Source organism: Euphorbia lathyris, chromosome 6, assembly GCF_963576675.1.
Source record: "Euphorbia lathyris chromosome 6, ddEupLath1.1, whole genome shotgun sequence".
NCBI lineage: Eukaryota > Viridiplantae > Streptophyta > Magnoliopsida > Malpighiales > Euphorbiaceae > Euphorbia > Euphorbia lathyris.
Window position 1 is genome coordinate 65,211,928 of NC_088915.1, and position 22,340 is coordinate 65,234,267.

At 32.9% G+C, this 22,340-nt stretch overlaps 1 protein-coding gene across 2 annotated transcripts; it reads left to right on the plus strand.

Annotated features, from left to right (window-relative positions):
• Nucleotides 1–7,245: 7,245 nt before the first annotated feature.
• Nucleotides 7,246–13,866, plus strand: LOC136232109 (GDSL esterase/lipase At5g45950). 2 transcript variants are annotated; one of them, XM_066021144.1, is made up of 5 exons: nt 7,246–7,517; nt 9,401–9,531; nt 9,633–9,866; nt 13,137–13,383; nt 13,474–13,866. In XM_066021144.1, the coding sequence occupies exons 1-5, from the start codon at nt 7,253–7,255 to the stop codon at nt 13,662–13,664; spliced, it is 1,068 nt and encodes a 355-aa protein (XP_065877216.1). In that variant the 5' UTR covers nt 7,246–7,252; the 3' UTR covers nt 13,665–13,866. The 2 variants fall into 2 exon arrangements, with proteins under 2 accessions (XP_065877216.1, XP_065877217.1); XM_066021145.1 differs by having other exon boundaries at nt 9,633–9,746.
• The last annotated feature ends 8,474 nt before the right edge of the window (nt 13,867–22,340 follow it).

Sequence of the window (22,340 nt, forward strand, 5' to 3'; positions counted from 1 at the left end):
AAAGTTTAGAATAATATTTAAAAGATTATACAAAGATGGAAGATCAAATGTGATATTTGCTAAAAAATTTACTCAAATCTCCCGAGTATATCCGATTACTCCATCATCATCATATATATCTTTTTTTTTTTTTTTCTATTCCTTTTTAAATTTATCAATTTTCTCTGAACCGTTTCTCCACCGTTTCTTTGATTTACAGAGATTCGACCATCCGAATCACTCGAAAGTTAAAACATAGCATCCTTATACATAGATCTAAGCCCTAACCGATGAGTTTTTTTAGTTTCGGAAGTGTTTGGAGGGGAAACGTTTTAGACAGAATTTAAACGAGAATTGAACGAGTGTATTTTCTTCAATTAGTGACCAAGGTAAGTAACTATCAACTATATTTTGAGTTTTATGTATATAGATATATATAATCAAAGAATTTTCAGAAATTGATATTTCAGGGTTTATACGGGTATTTTGTAAAATTGGGGTTTTCCACGATTTTGCTTTTTATTGTGAAATTATGGTTCAAATGAAGCTATTGACTATGCTTCTATGTGAATTTCAGATTTTACTTGATTATGTTCACTTAAGGCTTAATTTGATTGATTATCTTTGAAATTTTTATTGATTAAAGATTGATATTGTGAATAACTGTGGTTACTTTTACAAAAGGGCTAATTGAAGCCAAATGATTTATGGTTATGAAATAGTTTGGAATTTGATTGTGAAAGGAAATTTGAGTACGTTATGATTTTATGATTTTATATCCATCGAGAGTTATCCGGATCGATGGTTTTATATTTGAAGACCATGTTCAGTGAGGGACATGACCTGTGTACACAGTCTGAATACCTATTGGGTATGGCAGCGAAGTGTTAGGTAAGACCATATGGGATAGGCAATGTTAAGAGACGTCTCGACTATATATGTGGTTATGGATTGATACTTAAGGGGAGAAACTCGAGCATGGATACAATGTTTTAAGTTCATTTGGATTATGTTTTCGGTTATGATTGATTTTGATATAAGATTTTACGTTTGATTGATTACGAGTTGATTTGATAAAACATTTATTTGATTATGAATTGGTTTGATAAAACGTTTATTTGTTTTGATTCGTTTTGATAAGATGCATTATATATATAAAGTTATATGAACTTAAGTTTTGAGTATATTTTATAAGGTTTTGATTAAATCTTTTATAAATGTATATATGTAGCTATGTTAAGTAAAATTGGTTTTTATAGCTGATAGTTTCTTACTGAGATTTTTGTCTCACGTTTTTAAATGTTTTAATGTTTTTAGGTGAGAAAGTACAGGATATAAAGAAGGTTACCGACCGTTTAGGCAAAGTTTGGAAGTTGGCTGCTTATCATTAGAATTATGGTTAGAACTTTGGTATTTCAAGTGTGATATAGTGGAGTTGGTAAATATATGTTGAGGTCCTCGAATGACTAATGTAGTAGGAATATGAATTATTTTAGATATATATTAAAGAGGAAGGTCAAAATAAATAAATAAATATGATATTATGATATTTGGATAAATTAGAGACTCCTAAATATTGATTATGATACTTCTATTTCACGCCTGATGCCGATTGAGGTCGTCTAGGGACGGGTGTGACAATTTATCTCAAAGTCTTTCCATAATTATCTTTCCCACCATCAATCCTAACAAAATATCTAATTTATCTATCTCTTCCTTAATCACACTCCAATCCCAAAGAATATTAAACGGTATATTATCTTTCATCTTCAATTCATCAGTTATAAAATCAATTTTGTTCTCTAATAACCTCACTATAAAACTTCCAATTGCTAATAGCCTTTCTTTATTTGTCTTTAAGAAACTCTATTAGATTCTGATTTACTTGGTCTTCTGAGGCAATTTGGGATAAACGCATCAAAATCTTCCAATATCAAGAACTTAGCCGCTAAAGCCCATTATATGAGATGATTTTCGGATTTGGTTTTATATTTTTCTGTTATCATGCTTTGTGTGCTGAGTAGCATTAAATCTATTAGAACTATTTCATATTTATTAAATTTGAGGATTCTGCATCTATAAATGCTCATCGACATCATTTTGTATAAGAAACTAAGTACTTAAAGCAATATAATTTTTTTTTCCATATGAAATGTTTTTATTAGATCATTAAACGTAACAAAAAAAAATGTCATTTTTAAGTACTTTTCTTTTATACAATTGATTTTTCTATTTTATTTTTTATTTGTACTTATTTATTAGGGCCCCATTTTGTAACTCGCCCATGGACCTCTAAAATTTCAGGATCAGCCCTGAGATAAATATAAAAAATATTTGACATTTTTATGTAACATTTTATTTCAAATCAAAATATATATTTTATTTCACTTATAATTTACAAATTTCCATTTTTTTTATTGTAATTAGAATTTTAATTGTCTTAGGACATATTTGGTTAGCTAATTATATACTAGGGAATGGGAATGACCATGGTTAATTCCATTTCTTAATGTTTGGTTTTATAATTTTAATTCAAGAATGGGAATCACATTCCCTCATCTATGGGAATTATTGATTCCCTCTTCCCTTCCCATCAATTAAATTTCATTCCCATTCCCTTTTAATTTTAACCAAAAAAATCCCACGTTTTTGTTATATATTTTAATTTTTTTTTTTTTTTGTTTATAAGAGACCCACGATTTGTTTAGTTTTGCTTCCAATAACTACCCATACACCCATTATGATCCTATATATAGATTTTTTAACATATAGATTTTTTTTTTCAAACATATGTCATATAAAATATGATATATTAAATCATACATTAATATAATATCTTATTATATTATCTAGTAAAAAATTTATTAGTTTGAAAAAGAAAATTTAATTTTGTTCCATTTTGATTTTGATTCCAATTCCGAAATTTGAACCAAACAATCCCAAACATAACCGAATTCCGATTCCGAATTAAACCAAACAGATGAATTAAATAGTCATTCCGATTCTGATTCCGTAACATTCCGATTCCGATTCCAATTCCGAAGTTTGAACCAAACGCTCCCTTAAATACTAATAAATATTCATTAATTAATGTAAAATAAAATAAAAAATTAAATATTACTGATTAATAAAGAATTTAAATAGTAGCGACTTGGGGTTCAAATTTTCTTTTAATCATTTTTAGTCTTTTGGACAGGGAACTTATCGATATTTGCAATGACGGGGAAGAATAATATGCATCTTTCATATCCAGAAAACATTCTGAGCATACGAACTGATGTGGGAGCTCTAGAGAAAAATATATAATGAACATAATCATATCTTTTAATATTCTACTATTATAGACATATAAATGTCCAAACATTACTATTTTAGGGAAAAAAATCTTCTGTCCCGAATTCTCTGTCCCCTTCTCTGTCCCCCATTCAATTTTTGACACGTGTCCCTTTTATCTTACTTTATTGCTACTAACTATGGTTAGATATATTTAACTTTGGTTAAAGTGTAGTTAAAGGGACACGTGTCAAAAATTGAATGGGGGACAAAGAAGGGGACAGGGAATTCGGGACAGAAGATTTTTTTCCACTATTTTAGTGCAAACTTTTTAATTTCCAATAGATAAAATTTAGGTATAAACTTTTCGTAGGAAAATAGAGTAAAAAAAATTATTATTTTAAAGAGAATTGTGATTTTTTTTAACTTTTTACACAGCACAATTGATGTAATGTGTCAAAATAAAATATAGAAGGGATAAGGTTCAGAAATGCCAAAGAGCAATATATAATATCCCTATGGTCTAAAATGGTACAATTAAGGACTAATAGTTGACATATTGGTCCAATTTTACCCATTCTAACAAATCTTATTTTACACTGTTAAAATTTCTGTTAATTATATGCTTAAGTTAACTAAATGTCATTTATACCTCAACCCATTCATCCATGGAAAACGTGAAAAATCCCTAAATTTGAAGGTAAACAAAACCTTTAATCTTTTAATCGATGACTTTCATCCCTTCTCTTCTCTTCATCTCCATATTTCACTAAAATTAATTACATTCTTAATTCTTGTGTTTAAAAGACAAATATTATGAAATGCGGAGAGTATATCTCTAGATTTTTTTTTTCTTCTTAACAGTACTAATTTTCAATGAAGTGTTTTATATGCATAACTTTATACATTTTATTTATTTGAAGCAAGCAAAAAAAAAAATAAGTAGATGCAATAAGTTAGTTTGATGTATTGTAATTATGAGGATGTACAATGTAAAATAAAGAATGAAAAAGACTTGAAACTGAAATTTTCCAGCTTCCCATCAATAAAATTAGGTCTGCATTACTGTAATCGATAAAAGTTTGTTGTTTAAATTTAATAGTGAGTGAGAGTTCATAATGTATACATACATATTGCAAATAAATACATGTGCAGTGCAGCCTAGCTGTACTGCCCAATTAAATGCTTTAAACTAGTACAACAAACCAAGCCTCAAATCATTTTGCGACACGTGTTCAATGTTTCAACCAACAGAACCAAACATCCATATTTCCATTTAATAGGATATAATTACATCTATTTTTTTTTCTTTTTTTGAAGAAAGATATAATTACATCTATTCAACCTTTTCTTTATTAATTTATGAATAACAAAATTTATTACTAAAAGTAAATTACTTTAAAATGAGATTGATGAACTCAAATTGAAAAAAAAAAATTAAACTTATTTAGAATAATATTTATAAATTATTTTTTAAAAAAATCTTTTTAAGTTTTAGGTTTTTCTTCTAATAAAACAATTACTTAAATAGCTTAAAAAAATTAAAACTTAGATCTATTTTTCCTTTTTGTTTCTATTTTTCCCTTTTGTTTATATTTCTTAATTTCTCTATCCTATTTTCCTATTTTTCTCTCAAAACTTGTATTTTCTAGCCTAAAAAGAATAGTATTCATTTTATTCTATTTCACATATCACCTTAATTAATACTATACTTATTTTTACACATCATTTATTTTTTTTAAAGGAAAACATATTATTTCTATCTTAAATTCATTATAATATAAAAAAAACAATAAAAAAACACTATTAAAATAATTAATCACCAAATTTAGAGAATTACTATTCAATTTTCTAAATTTAGTAACACAATATAGACTATTGAAATTGATATCTCTTTATTTTTATTTTTAACAACTATACCTCAAAATGAATTGAGGATAACTTGCTCTTAAAATATCATTTCATTGAGTTAAAATTAGAGGTGACAAAATGACGCACGGCCCGATTACACGACACGAACACGATACGGATTTTTAGTGTTAGTGTTGAGCTTAATAGGTAATGGGTCATTTTTGGGTTGACACGAAACTGACATGCTAATTTTTGGGTTGGGTTAGTGTTGATATATGAACCCGAAAACGACACGAAATGACACGGATATTGAAAATTATTGTTATATTCTCTCGTATTTTTTTATGTCACTTTATTAATAAAGATAATAAAATTATAATTATTAATTGTAAATATTGATTTGAATTTCCTAAATTGTTATAAACACATTACATGACCCTCTAACATGATATTATCGAACTTTTCGATAATTATTGTTAACATACTAATCTAAAAATGATATAAAATGTTTAAAAACAGTACCATATCTTCTTATATTTTTAAGAGTTATTATTAATATATATGCATAACAAAATTACATGTAACTCGAAAACACGACACGAAATTGACACTAACCCAAATAGGTTAACACAACTTTGACACGAAAGTTTTTGGGTTGGGTTTGGATTTACTCTTTTTAACACGACCCCGAAATGACATGATACAAACACGACTCGAACACGATAATTGTCAGGTCTAGTTAAAATGGAGGATTATCTGTTGATAAAGTATTTGGGCCTAACCAATCACTCTCATGGCCCATTCAGGCCCAATCATTCTCATGGCCCATTCAGAGGCCAACTCATTTAGATACCATGGATAGGTCACAAACAACAATCAACTCATCCAACGATTTCAAGTCGGACAACCTTGAAGGATCCGACTTGGAGAGATAAATAAAGTACAGTAACATTATGAATTGTCCCACCAGCACATGGTCTATATAAAGAGCCCAAATAATATCTTGGTCATCCGAGTTTACACAAAACCGTTTTTGATGCAAGACATTTAATCTTAGTGGACTTTTAATCAATGTTTTAAAAATCGGACCGGACATTGAACCGGATTGAACCGGATTGATAACTGGGTTAAGGATCAATTGGTTCAATCAATTGACTCGGATTGATTAAACCGGATGACATCATAAATTATATATATATATATATATATATTAATTTTATTTAAATTATAAAATTTATTAAGAGCTTAAAATTTTATTTTATGTATATTTAAAATTTAAATGCTAAATTAACTTTGTTTATATTTCAAAGATTAATTAAGTTTTTAATAATATTTATCAAAATATATAAAAAATTAATACTAAATAAAATTTTAAATTTTAAGTATCGGTATAATATATAAGTATGTATATAGTATTGTTTTTAATCACAAGTTGAAAGCTAGTTTAGTGGTAAGATGTATTGAGTGGTCCCTAAGGGCTTAGGTTTGAATCTCACCTACAACATATTTTTTTTAAAGTTAAATATGTGTAACTAGCTAACTGGATCAAATCGCTCAACTCGGCTAGTTCATGGGTGACTCGGTCGGAGGTCCGTTGAACATATTAAAAACCAGTATCAACCAGATCAGAGACTTGACCGGTTTGCGGTTGAATCGGTCGAACCGACTGGTCCGATCTGGTATTCATAACATTGCTTTTAATTAGGGATGACAATAAATATTCTACATGTAAGTACTCGGCACTATCCAATAAGTATTATACCTATGAGTATCCGACACTATCTTTACTGGTATGAGACGGGTATGGGAATACCTCTAGGATATCTGGTATCTGTTACCCATCATAACCTCTTTATATATAAAAAATATTAATGTTTTTTTTTCAATGTAAGATGTGACATTCAAACATTTATTCGCAACATATTTATAAAAATACTTAGATGGATAATTTATGGATAATTTATTAAATTTATGTTGCGTGAAAGTTGTAATAGTTTTTATTTTATGTATTAACGGGTTAGGTAAAAAAAAGTAGGACCAAAGTTAAAGGGCATGAGTGTAATTTAGCCCATTTAATACGAGGATAGAGTGGAGGATATATATCCCTGACTAACGTTGTGTATTTCCAATATTCCTATTTTCCTAAAGAATGAAAATATGGGTAGTTATGGTGGTGGTGATGGCAATGGTGTCATATTTATCAAGTGGAGTGGATATTCATAAAGTGAAACAAGTAGTAGCTAGATATAATATAACATGTGTTTTAGTCTTTGGAGATTCAAGTGTAGATCCCGGCAACAACAACCGCCTTCCGACCACCATGAAAGGCAACTTCCTTCCTTATGGCAAGGACTTCTTTCACGGCCGTCCTACCGGAAGGTTTACTAATGGAAGGCTTTCTACTGATTTTATTGGTATAGTATATCTCTCTCTTTTTTTTTCTTTTACTCACATTATAACTTATTAATAATGTAGTTCATCAAAAAAAAAAAAAAAACCCTTATTAATAATGTACCACTAGTGTACTAATTTTTAATATCATAAAAAATAATCTGTTTTGATAATTATCGTTTTTGTTGTATTTATATACTACACATCACATAATATGATTATACAATACTCGCACTGTGTACTCATGCTATACAATGAAGAGAAGTGTGATTAATATCTGGACATGATTATCTCAACAAGAATGAATGTCGTTTGAACCAAAATTTTCACTCCCATTGTACTTTAGGTAATTTTTGTCTTTTTCAAAACAAAATTTTCTGTTTGTTGATGTTGTTACGTGTTTGTTGTTGCTAATAGATAGTAGATATTTCTATTAAAAGCGGTTATTTCGAATTGTTACCAAACACTTTTCATCTCCAATTTAAAATTAAAAGACAAAAAGTAGTTTCGAAAAATAGAAATAAACGGACACTACATCCTAATAAGCATAAAACTAGCACAGCATAATAACTTGTATTCCGCTAAAAATGCCGAAATATTTTATAATTAGTTCGATATATTTTTATTTTTATTACATTTAGGGATAAAATATCAAAGTGTAAAGAAAGTGCCAATTTGACTCCTATATACAAAATAACACCAATTATACTCAGGTAAAGGCTATGTTTACCTTGTTTTTGACAAAGTAAGTCTTACTCGGTTATTTTCACAATTGTGGTGAAAATAACAAAATAAGGCTTACTTTGTCAAAAACAAAGTAACCATAAAAGACACCATTAACTCAAATGTTTATAAAATGATATAATTATAGTCTCGTCTAATTATTTTGGAAAAAAAAAGAACCGAATAGAATATCAAAATTTAGTTGACACCATTTAATAAATGTTAAGATTAAATTGAAATCATTTTTAGTAAACACAAAAATTAAATCAGTGCTATTTTTAAGTGAGATCAAATTGACACTTCCTTAACAATCTTAAACTCATTTTCATACCTTATCTTTTATATATTTTTTTTTATCATAATTATAAAAAATAGCATAACACTCGATTTATTCTCTAAACAAAGGCTTCAAAATCAATTAGGATCTTAAACTATAAAAATCATCAATGAAATCTTTGAATTAGCTAAAAATCATCAATTGAGTTTATATTCTAAATAAAAATCTTCAATTGAGTCCTTATCGAAAATCATTCAGTTGAACAGTTTCAGACTTTCTTTCCAAAACCCATTTTAAACCAACACGGAGACTATTACAGTCTATATCAAATAGTCACAGTTTCCGGTTTTAGGATAAGATAGAGATTTAATTGATGATTTTTGCTTAATTCAAGAACCTAATTGATGATTTTAATAGTTCAAGATCCTAATTGATTTTGAGGCTTTAGTTTAGGGACACAAAGGGATATAACCCTAAATAATACATATATGACATGACATATTATAAGGAAACAGAGCTGTTTTTACCATACGGCAATAAATTTATTTGGATTGAAAAAGTAATGCCTGGTGGCAGGGAAGTAGGTGTGGATCTTATATATCCTCTTAAATTTCTCTCTTCATGTCACTACTGTTCCATTCAACTACTGCATACTAATGCCATTGCCAACACTTAATTTTTTTGTTATATATATATTTTTTTATTCTTTCTCAAATGTTCATATATAATTTAGAAAAATTTATAGGTAAAAAAAAGAGAGTATATTTAGCCCCTAATCTTTTCATTTTATTGATTAAGCTCTTAATTTTTTTTAATTTGATATGTTATAAATTGTAATTAATGATGATTATAATTGATCAGCTTGATATAAAAGAGTAATTATAATTTTAAAATTTTCTTCCCTAGCTGAGGCGATCGGCTATACAAAAGCAATACCAGCATTTCTGGACCCAAATTTAAAGCCAAGTGATTTACTACACGGTGTTAGTTTTGCTTCTGCTGCTTCTGGCTACGATGACTTCACTGCTAATCTCTCCGTAATTATTATTATTATCATCATCTTACACCCTTTTAATTACCTATAATTATAATTATCAGCACTAATATTTTATTTTATTTTTTGTGAATAAATTTATAGAATGTATTGCCAGTTTCAAAGCAAATAGAGTACTTTAAGCACTACAAGGTGCAGCTGAGCAGGATTGTAGGGGAAAAGAAGGCAGATGAAATTGTAAAAAATGCAGTAGTTATAGTAAGTATGGGGACTAATGATTTTCTTCAGAATTACTATTTGGATCCAACTCGTCCTTCTCAATATACCATTGAAGAATACCAAAATTACTTGGTTTCTAGCATGGCCCACGACTTCAAGGTACATTTTATTTCATAATTCTGTTTTCCATAACATTAACTTTTAAAAAAGAAATTCTACTACGGTTCCAATCCATTGGACCTTACTAATAGAAACGTGATAATTGTACAATTTCTTTACTTATTAGTAGACATGGACATGGGTTGGTGGGCCCGCCCGACCTGCCCAGGCCCATTTTGCCGGGCTTGGACACATGAAATTGATATCAGGCCCGACCCAAGCCCGTATAAACCTGCCAGAAACTGGACAGGTTTGGGGTATATGAATTTTCCATCGGACCGGTCCGATATATATATATATATATATATATATATATATATATAATTTATAAATATAAATTAATTATATTTTTTATGAGATTATATATAAACAATTAGTTTATTAGAATTTTTCTAAACTTATTAAGTATTGTGTTGTGCGTACTATTTTTTTATTAAAAAAAGTTGATGTGACATTTTAATTGTATTTTTTTAAATATATAGATAGGTTTGGACGAGCGGGCTTGGAATTCATATTTTAGCTCCGAGCCCGACTCAATTTATTACGGGCTGGGCTAGGTTTGGGCTCGTCAGGTTTTATTAAAAGCCTGACAGATCGGCCTGAATCCGGCCCATGCCCAGATCTGCTTATTAGTATCAAACTTTTCAATTTAAACTTTAGATGTCTAGACACATTATTTCAGAATATTTTCCATAATATTTTCCTTAAGATTTCACGGTGTTGCGTTGGAGAATTGTATTAACTTATTAAGCCCCTGTTTGTTTAGGGGAAAATATTCTGCAGGAAAATATTTTTTTAATTTTCCAGTGTTTGTTTGGGCAGGAAAACAAGTCAAAGGAAAATAAGTGGCAAGTCAATGAAAAAGGAATGAAGAAAAAATGTTTTACCCTTTTCAAAAGGGTAAAACATTTTCCCAAAACATATGCGTTTAGAGAAAAATGGAGAAAACGTTAAAAAATGTAAAAATACAAAAATATGAAACATGAATAACGCGAAAACGTTATAAAACACGAGAATATGAAAAAAAACCCGCAAAAAATGAAAAGGTGAACATATGTGAAAAACGCAAAAAAAAAAAGCGAACACTTGAAAAAGCACAAAACATGAACAACGCGAAAAAGTGAGAAAACGCGAATTATACAAATACGCGAAAAATACAAAAAACACGAAAATGTGAAGAAATACGAAAAACACAAAAACGCGAAAAATGCTAAAACACAAAAACGTGACAAGAAGTGAAAAACGCGATAAACATGAAAAGACGTAAAACGCAAACAAAACACGAAAACGTAAAAAACACAAAAACGTAAAAAATACGAAAAACATGAAAACATGAATAACACGAAAAAGTAACAAAAATGCAAAAAATAAAAAACGCGAAAAAAAAACGTGAAAAACCGAAAAAACCGAAAAACTAAATGTGAAAACACGAAAACATGAAGAAAAAATGCAAAAAAAATACAATAACGTTAATAACATGAGAAAACGTACAAAAAATGCCAAAAATGTGAGAAAACGTTTTTCGTATTTTTAACATTAATTTTTTTTCACATTTTCGTGTTTTTCCACTTTTTTTCCATGTTTTTAATATTTTTTTTACTTTTCGTGATTTTCACATTTTTCCACTTTTTGTGTTTTTAACAAATTTTCACATTTTTTTTTTTGTGTTTTTCACGTTTTTAGTGGTTGGAAAATATTTTCTAGTGTTGTAGCCAAACACCGAAAAATATTTTCCAGTGTTGTTGCCAAACACAAAAAAAATATTTTATTTTCCTGTACAATATTTTCCCTGCATAAAATTTTTCAGAACACAATATTTTCTCCCAAACAAACAGGGCCTAAATATTTAATACATTTCAAACCCACAAATCAAACAAATTATATATAAAAAAATTCTCATAGAATTATCTATAATGGTAATGTCATTTATAAGTAGATCTATAATCTATTAATATGTTGGGGTGGATCAGGTTCGGGTCGGGTGTAAGCAGATTTGATACATAAGTGACTCCACTATTTTAGACACCTTATAGCTCATATATTCCATTTTTTTTTTATTAATTTAAATTTGTATATAAAATGTAATTAGTTCTTAAACAAGACAATTTACAAGGGTTAAATGCGTTATTGGTTACTGAACTTTCATTATTGTCTCAAAATGACCACTCAAGTACTTCAATCTATCTCAATAGAAACCACTCAATTTTGAATTTTGTCTCAATTAAGTCACTTTTGCGACTTGAAGAGAAAAATGATACCGGAAAAATGATGTGGCTGCCCCCACCAACATTAGTCAACCCTCACCACTGACCCAAATGACACGTGGATACCACCTAGCTGCTACTTAGCTGGCTGAAATGACATGTTTCACCTAGGTGGAAATCGTGTGTCCTTTTGGTCCGCTAGGTAGCAGTCGCGTGTCGTTTCGATCAATGGTGAAAGTTGACTATAGCTGATGTGGCACCACATCACTTTTTTGATGTCTTTTTTCTCTTAAAGACGCTGAAGTGACTTAATATATAAAATTCAAAGTTCAGTGATTTTATTGAAAAAAATTGAAGTTGAGTGACCTTTTTGAGACAACCATGAAAATTGAGTGACCAATGGTACATTTAACCCCAATTTGCAGAGAATGAAACAATTAATTGTTATATTATTGTTAGATTATGTACAAATTTATCCACATGGTTATCCATATGGTTATTAGGTGAAAATTGATTTAACTCTTATATACAAAACAATCAAATTTCAAGTCTCATTAATGAAAGAAAGTTTTTGTTTCAGGTGCAATTTTATATTCTATCTATCTTTCAACCTTTAACATTCTAACACCCACTAAGGCTCTTTTGTTACTGAAAAACACTCATCATCCGTTAATGACGTTGAAATAGTATCGTCTGGTGAATCTAGGCTTAAAAGTGTACTATATTGTACATAGATGCTGAATTTGTGTTCCTCCAATAACCATATGATTTATAACTCATCCCTATTATTGTTAAGAGAAAATCTATGAAATAAGTTTTGAAGACCTTTGTTATGATATTGTTGTTAAGAATGATGACTAATAAAAATTGCGGACAATTTTTATTATTGTTGTCAATTTTTCAATGTGTATTCTTATTTTTTTTTACATATAATTACTATTAAATTTAGACATGATATAAATGATTAACTGAGATAATTTTTCAACAATTGAAATCATTGTATTACCATTGGAATTAGTTTTAAATTTTATTTTAAAAAAATTAAATTTGAAAATGTGTGTTGCAGGAAATGCATAGAGTTGGGGCAACAAGATTCATAGTAGTAGGAGTACCTCCACTGGGTTGCATGCCACTTGTCAAAACAATAAAGGATGAAACCAATTGTGTTGAAAGCTACAACCAAGTTGCTTTCTCTTTCAATTCTAAGATGCGTCAAAACCTTGTGATGCTCAGGAAAACTTTAGGGATTAGAGATGCTTATGTTGACTGCTATGGTATCATCAAAAATGCTGTTGACACCCCCAAACTATATGGTAATTACTAATTACTACTTCTTCTTCTTAGGGTTTGATTATCTTTTTTAACCCTTGAAATTAATTTAAATGTGTGTGTGTGGCACTCAGGTTTAGAGGAAGTATCAAAGGGTTGCTGTGGAACAGGAACAATAGAATATGGAGATTCATGTAGAGGGATGAGCACGTGCAATGATTCAACAAAGTATGTGTTTTGGGATGCAGTTCATCCAACACAAAAGATGTATCAAATTCTTGCTGATGCTGCTATTCAATCTGTTAACGAAGACCTCTTTCGATAATTACCTAGCCAGAACTATTATCACTGTTAGATTTAAGCTTATTAAAATCATATGGTAGAAATTAAAAGCATCGTAAGGTTTAGATTCACACTTCCTAGATCTAATGGTGACTGACCAAATTCACTTGATCAGTCACTGACCAGGTGAAAACAATGAGAACTATTATACTGTGTCTTTATTATGTATAATTTGTTTTTTTATATATAGGAATTTTATCTTTTTAAAAGAAGCATCTCTCAAGTCCTTGATGTTTCAGTTTGATTATTAAATAATACATATTAATGTTGGAAAGTTGGGTTCTAATGTTATTATACTAATTTAGGCATCGGAGAGGGTTTGCCGGTCACAGTCCCATGTCCGACCGTTTTCTATTTTTCAGGTCATTAGAATCTTCAACTAAGCAACATTCAAAGATATTTCGATATCATCAGACTATTTCCCCAAGCTGGATTTTCATCTCAAGAACTAGCAGGATGCCACTGCTTGCGGGTATGAATCTCATCTCTCAATTCCCGGTGAAAAGAAAAACGTTCCTCCTTCGACCACTTCATTGCCCTTCCGTGTCTCATTGAGTCTCCTATCCCAAGTAGTTGTCAACCGTTTTCTTCTATCTTTCAAAACATGGTATCCTTCCTTATGACTGAGAGAAGTAGATCGTCCATGCGTGCATCTACCCTTATTTTTTCATAATGGTGACAAAATGAATAAGGATGAGACTATTTTTTAGTATAACGAGAGCTAGCTCAACAAACGTCAGTTGCCTTAGATAAAGAATGAAATTAGTTTCAATTAAAGTGCAATATATATAAATGTGATATAATGTTAGACATATAAAAGAGTTTTAATGGTATTAAAGATCACAAGTTAATAATAACTTGAGATGCTCTATTTTCAAAGTCAGAAGTACTCTCTATATGTTGTAGACGAAAGTTAGATGTTTTGGAACATCTGAATTGAGACTTCTGTATGGTGTTTCTTGAGAAGATATGCTCTCATTTTAAAATAAAAGGATAGAACACCATAACAAATGTTTTTCATACCATGTGTGCTTCACAACCATGAGATGGAAAAACATTAAGTATAATAGATCTCAACTTTTCCTAGTGAGACTCACATCATGAAACTATGGTTTTTTTTATGCATTTTCCTTAGGACCCTTAACTTGTTCTAGAAGTATAATCTAACTTAACTTATCTTAGAAAGAAGATTCGAAGGCCATGAGATAACACGGTTTGTAAAAGAACCCAACCATTTAAGCGGATTGGATCATGATGGAAAACATGTAGTAAGAGTGAAAGAATTCCATTTGATCACATCTAAATATTTCTATTTATCAATGTCCGGACACTTATGCATATGTGCATATTTGTGAAAATAGAAAATTGTAATTGAGATCAAAGTATTACATATAACTATGAGATGGATTCTGAGATAAAGAGTATCACTTATCACTATACATGTCAGAGCCGACTCTAGGGGGGAATTTTTTTTAAATTTGATAATTATTAAAATTGCAATGGTTAAAAATATATAGACTTGTGTATATAACAAAATGTATTACTAGGCTGAATGCTGAAGGCATAGTGGAGTTATTTGTGAGAGTGAGTTTGATTTCCAAAACCGTATGTTTTGGTTCTCATTTTTCATTTTCTTTTATTCCTGATTTTCTTAGTAGTAAGAAGAATATGTTTCTAATTAATATATAAAGTTCTTTTCTCTTTATTTTTCATATGTTTTGTTTTTATTATTATTATATAATTTTAATAATTATTTTTTTATAATTTTAATTTTTTTCTTAAACCAAAATGTTAATATATATTCAATCTAAAATGACTAATATATATTGATTTACTTGTTACAATATATTTTAGGACACAGTTAATTTTCACTAATTTACTTATGCTATTGAGTTAATTACATATAAGAGTTAATTACATAACAACTTGTATCGATCAAATTTTTTATGGTGAGTATTTTTAAAAAACAAAATGAAAATTATAATTTAGTAGGACAACAATTTATAAGAAGGTCCGAATATTTATGGACCACCGCAAATCATTTTTTATCCTTAAAAATAATATAATTTTTTTGGGGCTTTTATGGAATGAGCTCGGTATTCGAGTTTTATGACGTGATTTAATAAAAAATAATTTTTTTTTGTAATATAACATATTGAGTTAATTACATAACAACATGTACCGATCAAATTTTTTGAATGCGATCGCCTAGGACCTGAGCCAAAATGGTCTCAAATTGTTTTTTACTGTATATATAGTAATTTTTTTAAATGACCAAATAATATGATATGTTAGATCTAAAATATGTCCAAATTTTTATTTTAAACTTTTAAGTACACTTTTTTTTATTAGGGCTTCTTTATCTTTTTTTTCATCTAGGCCCATAAAAAAATCAAGACCGGCCCTGCCTAGAGCCTTTAAAATACTGGAGCCGGCCCTGATACATGTTCAAATCAAAATGCTATATATCGACAATGAGTATATGATGCGGGGCATCTTTCCCTAGGATCGGATCTGTACGAGGGAAGTCGGAGGAAGGACCAAGCACAAGCAACAAGCGAGTAAAGAGGCCAAAACATGGCCACATAACAGCTCAACAGCTCAGGCACGCCCCGCGTACCTTATAGCATACTCCGCGTACTTGAGTGTCTGATCCGGAGAAGAGTTCAACAGCCAAGGCACGCCCCGTGTAGAATTGGGCACGCCCCGCGTAGAGTGAGTACTGATCCAGAGAGGAGCTTAGCAGCCAAGTCACGTCCCGCGTAGAATTAGGCACGCCCCGCGTATAATGAGTACTGATCCGGAGAAGAGCTCAACAGCCAACATACGCCCCACGTAGAATTAGGCACGGCCCGCGTGCCTTCAGTTTAAGGAACTTGCTCCTTACTCCAGTTTCCTCCTTATTTACAATCTTGCCACTCCTTATTTACACATTTTCCACTCCCTTATTACAACCCTACCACTCCCTATTTACCATCCATGCAACCCCTTTATATTTAACCCCTTTTACCCTTATCTTATTATTTTTAAGTAGTTATATTCTTTACCCTTTATTGTAATTTGGCAATTAGGTTTTAGATGATATAAATTCATCTCTTTGTCATTGTAATGTTTAACTTTTTATCAATCAAATATTAATCTTCTTCAAGAAGCTTGTTAAGGTTTTCACCTTCAACAATGGGGGATCTTTGATTTCCTACGGATTTAGTCTATAAAACCCGGGATTCACTCCTTCTAGTTTAGCTAGAGAAGAAATATCTTTGTAAGTTTACGATTAAAACTTTCAGATAAAACTGATCTGTATCAGTTGGTATCAGAGCCGATCGTTTTCCTTGAACGGAGACTTCTTTCGACAATGATTCAACCGAGTTATTCACAAGCCTTAAAGGAACGTCTTGAAGCCGAGACATGGGAGATGGAGCTCCAATATGCCGAGATGTTGAGAAAGACAAAAGAGAACTTGGAGCAAGAAGAGATGGAAAGACTCCAAAAGAGAACCCGAAGTAACCGGAGGCGACAACATTGAGCCCAACGGAAAAAGGATGAAGCAACTTCCATTTTGCCTCCTAAGGATTCATCCCAAATCTGTCCTCTATTGCACAAGGAAAAGGTAAATCCAAAGCTTTCAATTCTTGATATGGAAGTTGTGGATATGCCTACTCTTAGTGAGGATTTGGTTGTTTGTGGTGTTGTTAGCAATTTAAATTCTCATTGTGGGGTTGTTGATAATGAATGTATGAATGAGGATTTAAATGTATGTGTGGATGAGGAGGAAGGGATGCTTGTGTGAGAGAACATGAGGAAGGTTGAATTTGTGTGTGGTAATATTAAGGAAACCCATGTTGCAAGGGATACTCCCCAAGTGTTTGATAAAATGCCCCTTAGGCCTAGATATATAAGTATGCTTAAGGAAATTGATGGCATATGTCTTGAAGAGGGGGAGAAGGAGTTTGGGCTTGTTAATCTCTTTAGGAAGCATGATGAAATTAGTTTATGTGTGGATATTGATGGTTATGGAGATGAGAGAGATGTTGGTGGTTCTACCATATTGGGTTGTAGCATGTCTTTTGAGTCGGACGACTTGGCACGTGAATTAGTCGGTTCGAATTATGAAGAGGAGTGGGAGGAAACGAAATGTCATGGGAAAAGACGGATTGTGGATAAAGAGGGAAATGAATTTGAGCATGATCATGAAGAAGAGGAGTTAGTAGAGGAGATTGATGAAGAGGAGAACCAATCCGAGAATGAGCTAGTAAGAAATGAGGAATGTGATTATTATGAAGGCGAATTCGAGGATGAGGTTGAAGAGAGAGAGCACGCTTCCGAAGATAAGATATGAGAGGATGGTGAACTTTGTCATAGTGCATATGAGTTATATTATAATGAAGATGGTAGAGTTTACCATGGGGAGGATGAACATCGAAGCATTGAGTGGAACCAATATGGGGCCGCTCATGAGGAAGAAGAAGATGAAATATGTGAGAATGGTGAACTTTGTCATAGTGCATATGAGTTTGATTATGATGAAGATGGTAGAGTTTACCATGGGGAGGATGAACGTCGAAGCCTTGAGTGGAACCAATATGGGGCCGCTTATGAGGAAGACGAAGATGGGGTCTACTATGATGAGAATGGGCGTCGGTGTGTTGAGTGGGATCGACACTGGGCTCTTTATGAAGATTATGAAGGTAGATTCTATTGTGATGATGAGTTGGAGGATGATGAACGGAACTACCATGAAGATATCTATGAGTATGATGGAGGTAGGTTCCATCATGATGATGAGTTGGGAAATGTAGAGTGGAACCGAAGAGAAGAAGCTTATGATGATGAAGATCGGTTCCGAGAAGACTATGGGTCGGGAAATATTAGGTGGAACCGAAACGAAGATACTTATGAGCATGATGATGGTCGGTTCCGGGATGACTATGAGTCAGGAAATGTTGGGTGGAACCAAAATGAAGATGCTTATGATGATGAAGAGAATCGGTTCCAAGATGAGGATGGGGCGAGAAGTGTTGAGTGGAGCCAAGTTGAAGACACCTATGAAGTTGATGATGATGGCAATGAGCATAATGTGTGTTTGGTGACGAGAGTGCCAATGTCTAGTGAAGAGGAGCATAGCCAACATCGTCGATTATTTAGAACTCGATGCTTAGTTCTTGGGAAGAAGTGTGAGATGGTGATCGACGGAGGAAGCCAAGTGAATATCATTAGTCGGTCCGCTATGAGAAAGTTTGGGTTGGTTCCCGAGCCACATCCTAGACCTTACTGCCTTGGTTGGGTCAACGAGGTGGAAAAACTTCAAGTTACTCATTGGTGTAAAGTTCCTTTCACTATTGGAGCTTATGGGGATGAAGCTATGTGTGATGTTGTGGAGATGAGTGCTTGTGATGTGCTACTTGGAAGGCCATGGAAATTTGATTGTGATGCCTCACATGCGGGAAGAAGCAACACCTACACCATACGCAAAGGCGGAGTCTGATATGTCCTTACACCTTTGAAGAGTTCTCCTAGTAAGAGAATGGAGACCGTTTTGGAAGATTGTCCAACTCGGGAGTTGAGTGTGAATGGGTGCATTTGTGGAACGGGTGAGACATTGAATCATCGTGACTTGGGTTCCATGGATGAGTTAGCTAGCCATTATCCTAGTGAAGTCAAATCTAAAGAGGAGAATGAGGTTGAGAAGGAGGGTAGCAAAGTTGGAAGTGAGGAAGTAGAGCCGATGTTTAAGGGTGACAAGCACGTGTCTTTCAATGAGCCACCTAAAGGGCTTCCTAAAGGGCTTCCACCTTTGAGGAAGCTACCACGAGACATAGCATGGGATCCGAGAGATAGTGCACCTAGCTCTATATATGGTGAGTTGAGCTCTAGAGAGGAGGAGGAAGGTTGCTCTATGAAGCCTATTGATAGCATCAAGATGCCTAGCACATGCCACATGCAAAAGAATCGAGTCACTCATTGGGTAAAATCTGAACTTATTCTTTTGTGCTTCGTTGAAATATATGTGTTGGAAGCTTGGTTGTGTATGTTGAGGGAGAACCTTTCCTATGATGAGCCCATGAGGGGTGATCTTGTCATGAGGAATGGGAGTTTTATGTTGAGGGAGGATCTTTCCTATGAGGAGCCCATGAGGGGTGATCTTGTCATGATGAATGGGAGTTTTATGTTGAGGGAGGATCTTTCCTATGATGAGCCCATGAGGAGTGATCTTGTCACGAGGAGTGTGAGCTTTATGTTGAGGGAGAACATTCCCTATGATGAGCCCATGAGAGATGGTCTTGTTGTAAGGAATGTGGACTTTATGTTGAGTGAGAACCTTCCCTATGATAAGCCTATGAGAGGCAAGCTTGTTATGAGGGATGTGAACTTTATATTGAGGGAGAACATTTCCTATGATGGGACCATGAGGTTTGATCTTGTTGTTGGCTTTGGTGATTGTTTGTTGAAGGGGAATGGCTTCCCGTGGAATATAGAGAAGATGCAAGGAAGTCAAGACTTGGTAAATCCAGAATTCACTATTGTGTGCCTTATTGACATGTATGTGTGTGGGTATATGTTGTGCTTATTGAGGACGCATCAACCTTATGAGGAGTCAATGAGAAGCGATCTTGTGATGAAGAGAGTGGGGTTTATGAAGTCTTTGATGAATGAGAATAGCCGCTCGAGAGATGTTGAGGAGATTGACGGAATTCAAGACTTAGAGAATCATGGCCAAGTTAGCAAAGTGGAAAGTCTTGAAGTTCTGGGATTGTTAACCCAACGTGAGGGAGGAGCTAATCTAAGTGGACTTGAGTTCACTATGAAGTGGGTTGACAAATGTCGCCAGGATATTCCATTTGATGTGGGCCGTGGGCAAGGAGAGAATGAGCATTATAGCCGAGTTAGTGGAATGAGTGATAGCCAAGTCCGGGCATATTCAATTCAAAGTCATATTTGGGTTGCGAAGAGTAATCAAGGGATCGCTCCAATTTGGGTTGATATATGGCACCGGGACATGTCATTTGAGTTTGGCTATGAGCGAGTGGAGATTGAGCCTAGCATCCGGGTTGATGGCGTGCGGTACATTGAGGTCCGGGCATATTCGACTCAAGATCATGTTGGGGTTTTGAAGAATATTTGTGAGATTGATTCTAATTGGGTTCATACGTGTCGTCGGGACATTCAATTCAAGGTAGGCCAAGAGCGGAAGAAGATGTTGGTCCCGTATAACGTGACAAGGTTAGTTCCAAGGGGGGGGATAGGAACTATTTAAAATTTTGTCGGTTCAGGCTAACTTCTTTTCTTTGAGAAAAGGTTTACGTAGCGGCACTAAGTAGTTTTAAGACACAAGCTTAGTCAACTGGTAACTAAGTCTGTTTCTTTCCTTGAGTCAGGAGATAACACTTAAGTCTATTCCTGAACTCAGCTTCTTAGTGCACTCAACTCAGCGTGAGTTCGTTACTTAGTCAGTTTTATAGCAAGCAATATATAAAGGAGTTTAAAGGTTAGAAATGTTACTCAGCAGACATATCCTGGTTCGGTCTCTCCGCCTACGTCCAGTCCCCGGAACTCGTTCCGAGCTTTTTGAATCCTCTACCGAGCTCTTTAAAGGTAGAGCACGAAACCTTTTACAACAGAAGCTGAGTATACAAGAGTACCTTCCTCTATTCATCTACTCACTCCTATAACTACCGATGAGTACTATAACCGAGTACTCAGCTTCTCCTTTCTATTCTTCTAGAAATGATAAGTGTTTGTCCTAAACGACAATTGCTAAGACACCTTAGATGAATAAAATCACTCTAGACTTTTACACAATGATTGTAATTGGTGTAAGATTTGCTTTGCTTTTCTCACAGAACTTCAAGTATGAATTTGGTCAGCGTTTCGACTTGATTGAAGATCTGCGTCGAATGAGGCATTTGAAATGCCTATTTATAGTGACACTTCAAGCACCGGTGATTTCGAATTTCGAAATAACTGTTGGAGGCTAACAGCTTCCTGTCGCTTTCACTCAGGACGTGTTCAGTGTCGTTGGCCAATGCGATTCTTGTATCTTCTGTCTACGGCAGTGCTCAGCAGCTTTTCGTCAGATGAACAGAATGTTTCGACATTTATAGTAAAGTCTTCCAGATAGCTTACTGCGTCTTCTGAGCTTTACACAAAGTAGAAATACTTTGTCTCTAAGTTGGTTCTGTTCTGCCGCTCAGCAGCTTGATCTTGAAGCTATTTAGTCGAAGGCTTCTCGATCCTTCTTCATGCTGGGCTGGCGTTTTACTTGATACGACTGCGTTTTGTCTTCCTGGGCCGTGAGGTCTTGATCTGTTGACTTGGGCTTGACTTCCTCTTATGGGCCTTTAGGCTTTTTTTATCTTAATGTCTTATAAATCAATTAACTCAACATTGAACAAACACATTAGTGTGAATAAATCAAAACATTTAAATTTAATGTGTTATAATATTTTTTATCATTCACATAAATAATTTTGTCAAATCAAAATCATGTGAAAAGGTGTTTCAACAGAAGAGTGTGTTGATTCCTCAAATTCGTGATGGGGAGATCAAGAGGATCCATGGGTGGTCCGTGCAACCAAATGAGGGGCGTTGGAAGATCTCCCAAGCATTTATTAGGAAGTGGTTTGACAAGCTTCGCCAAGACATACCATTCGATGTTGGA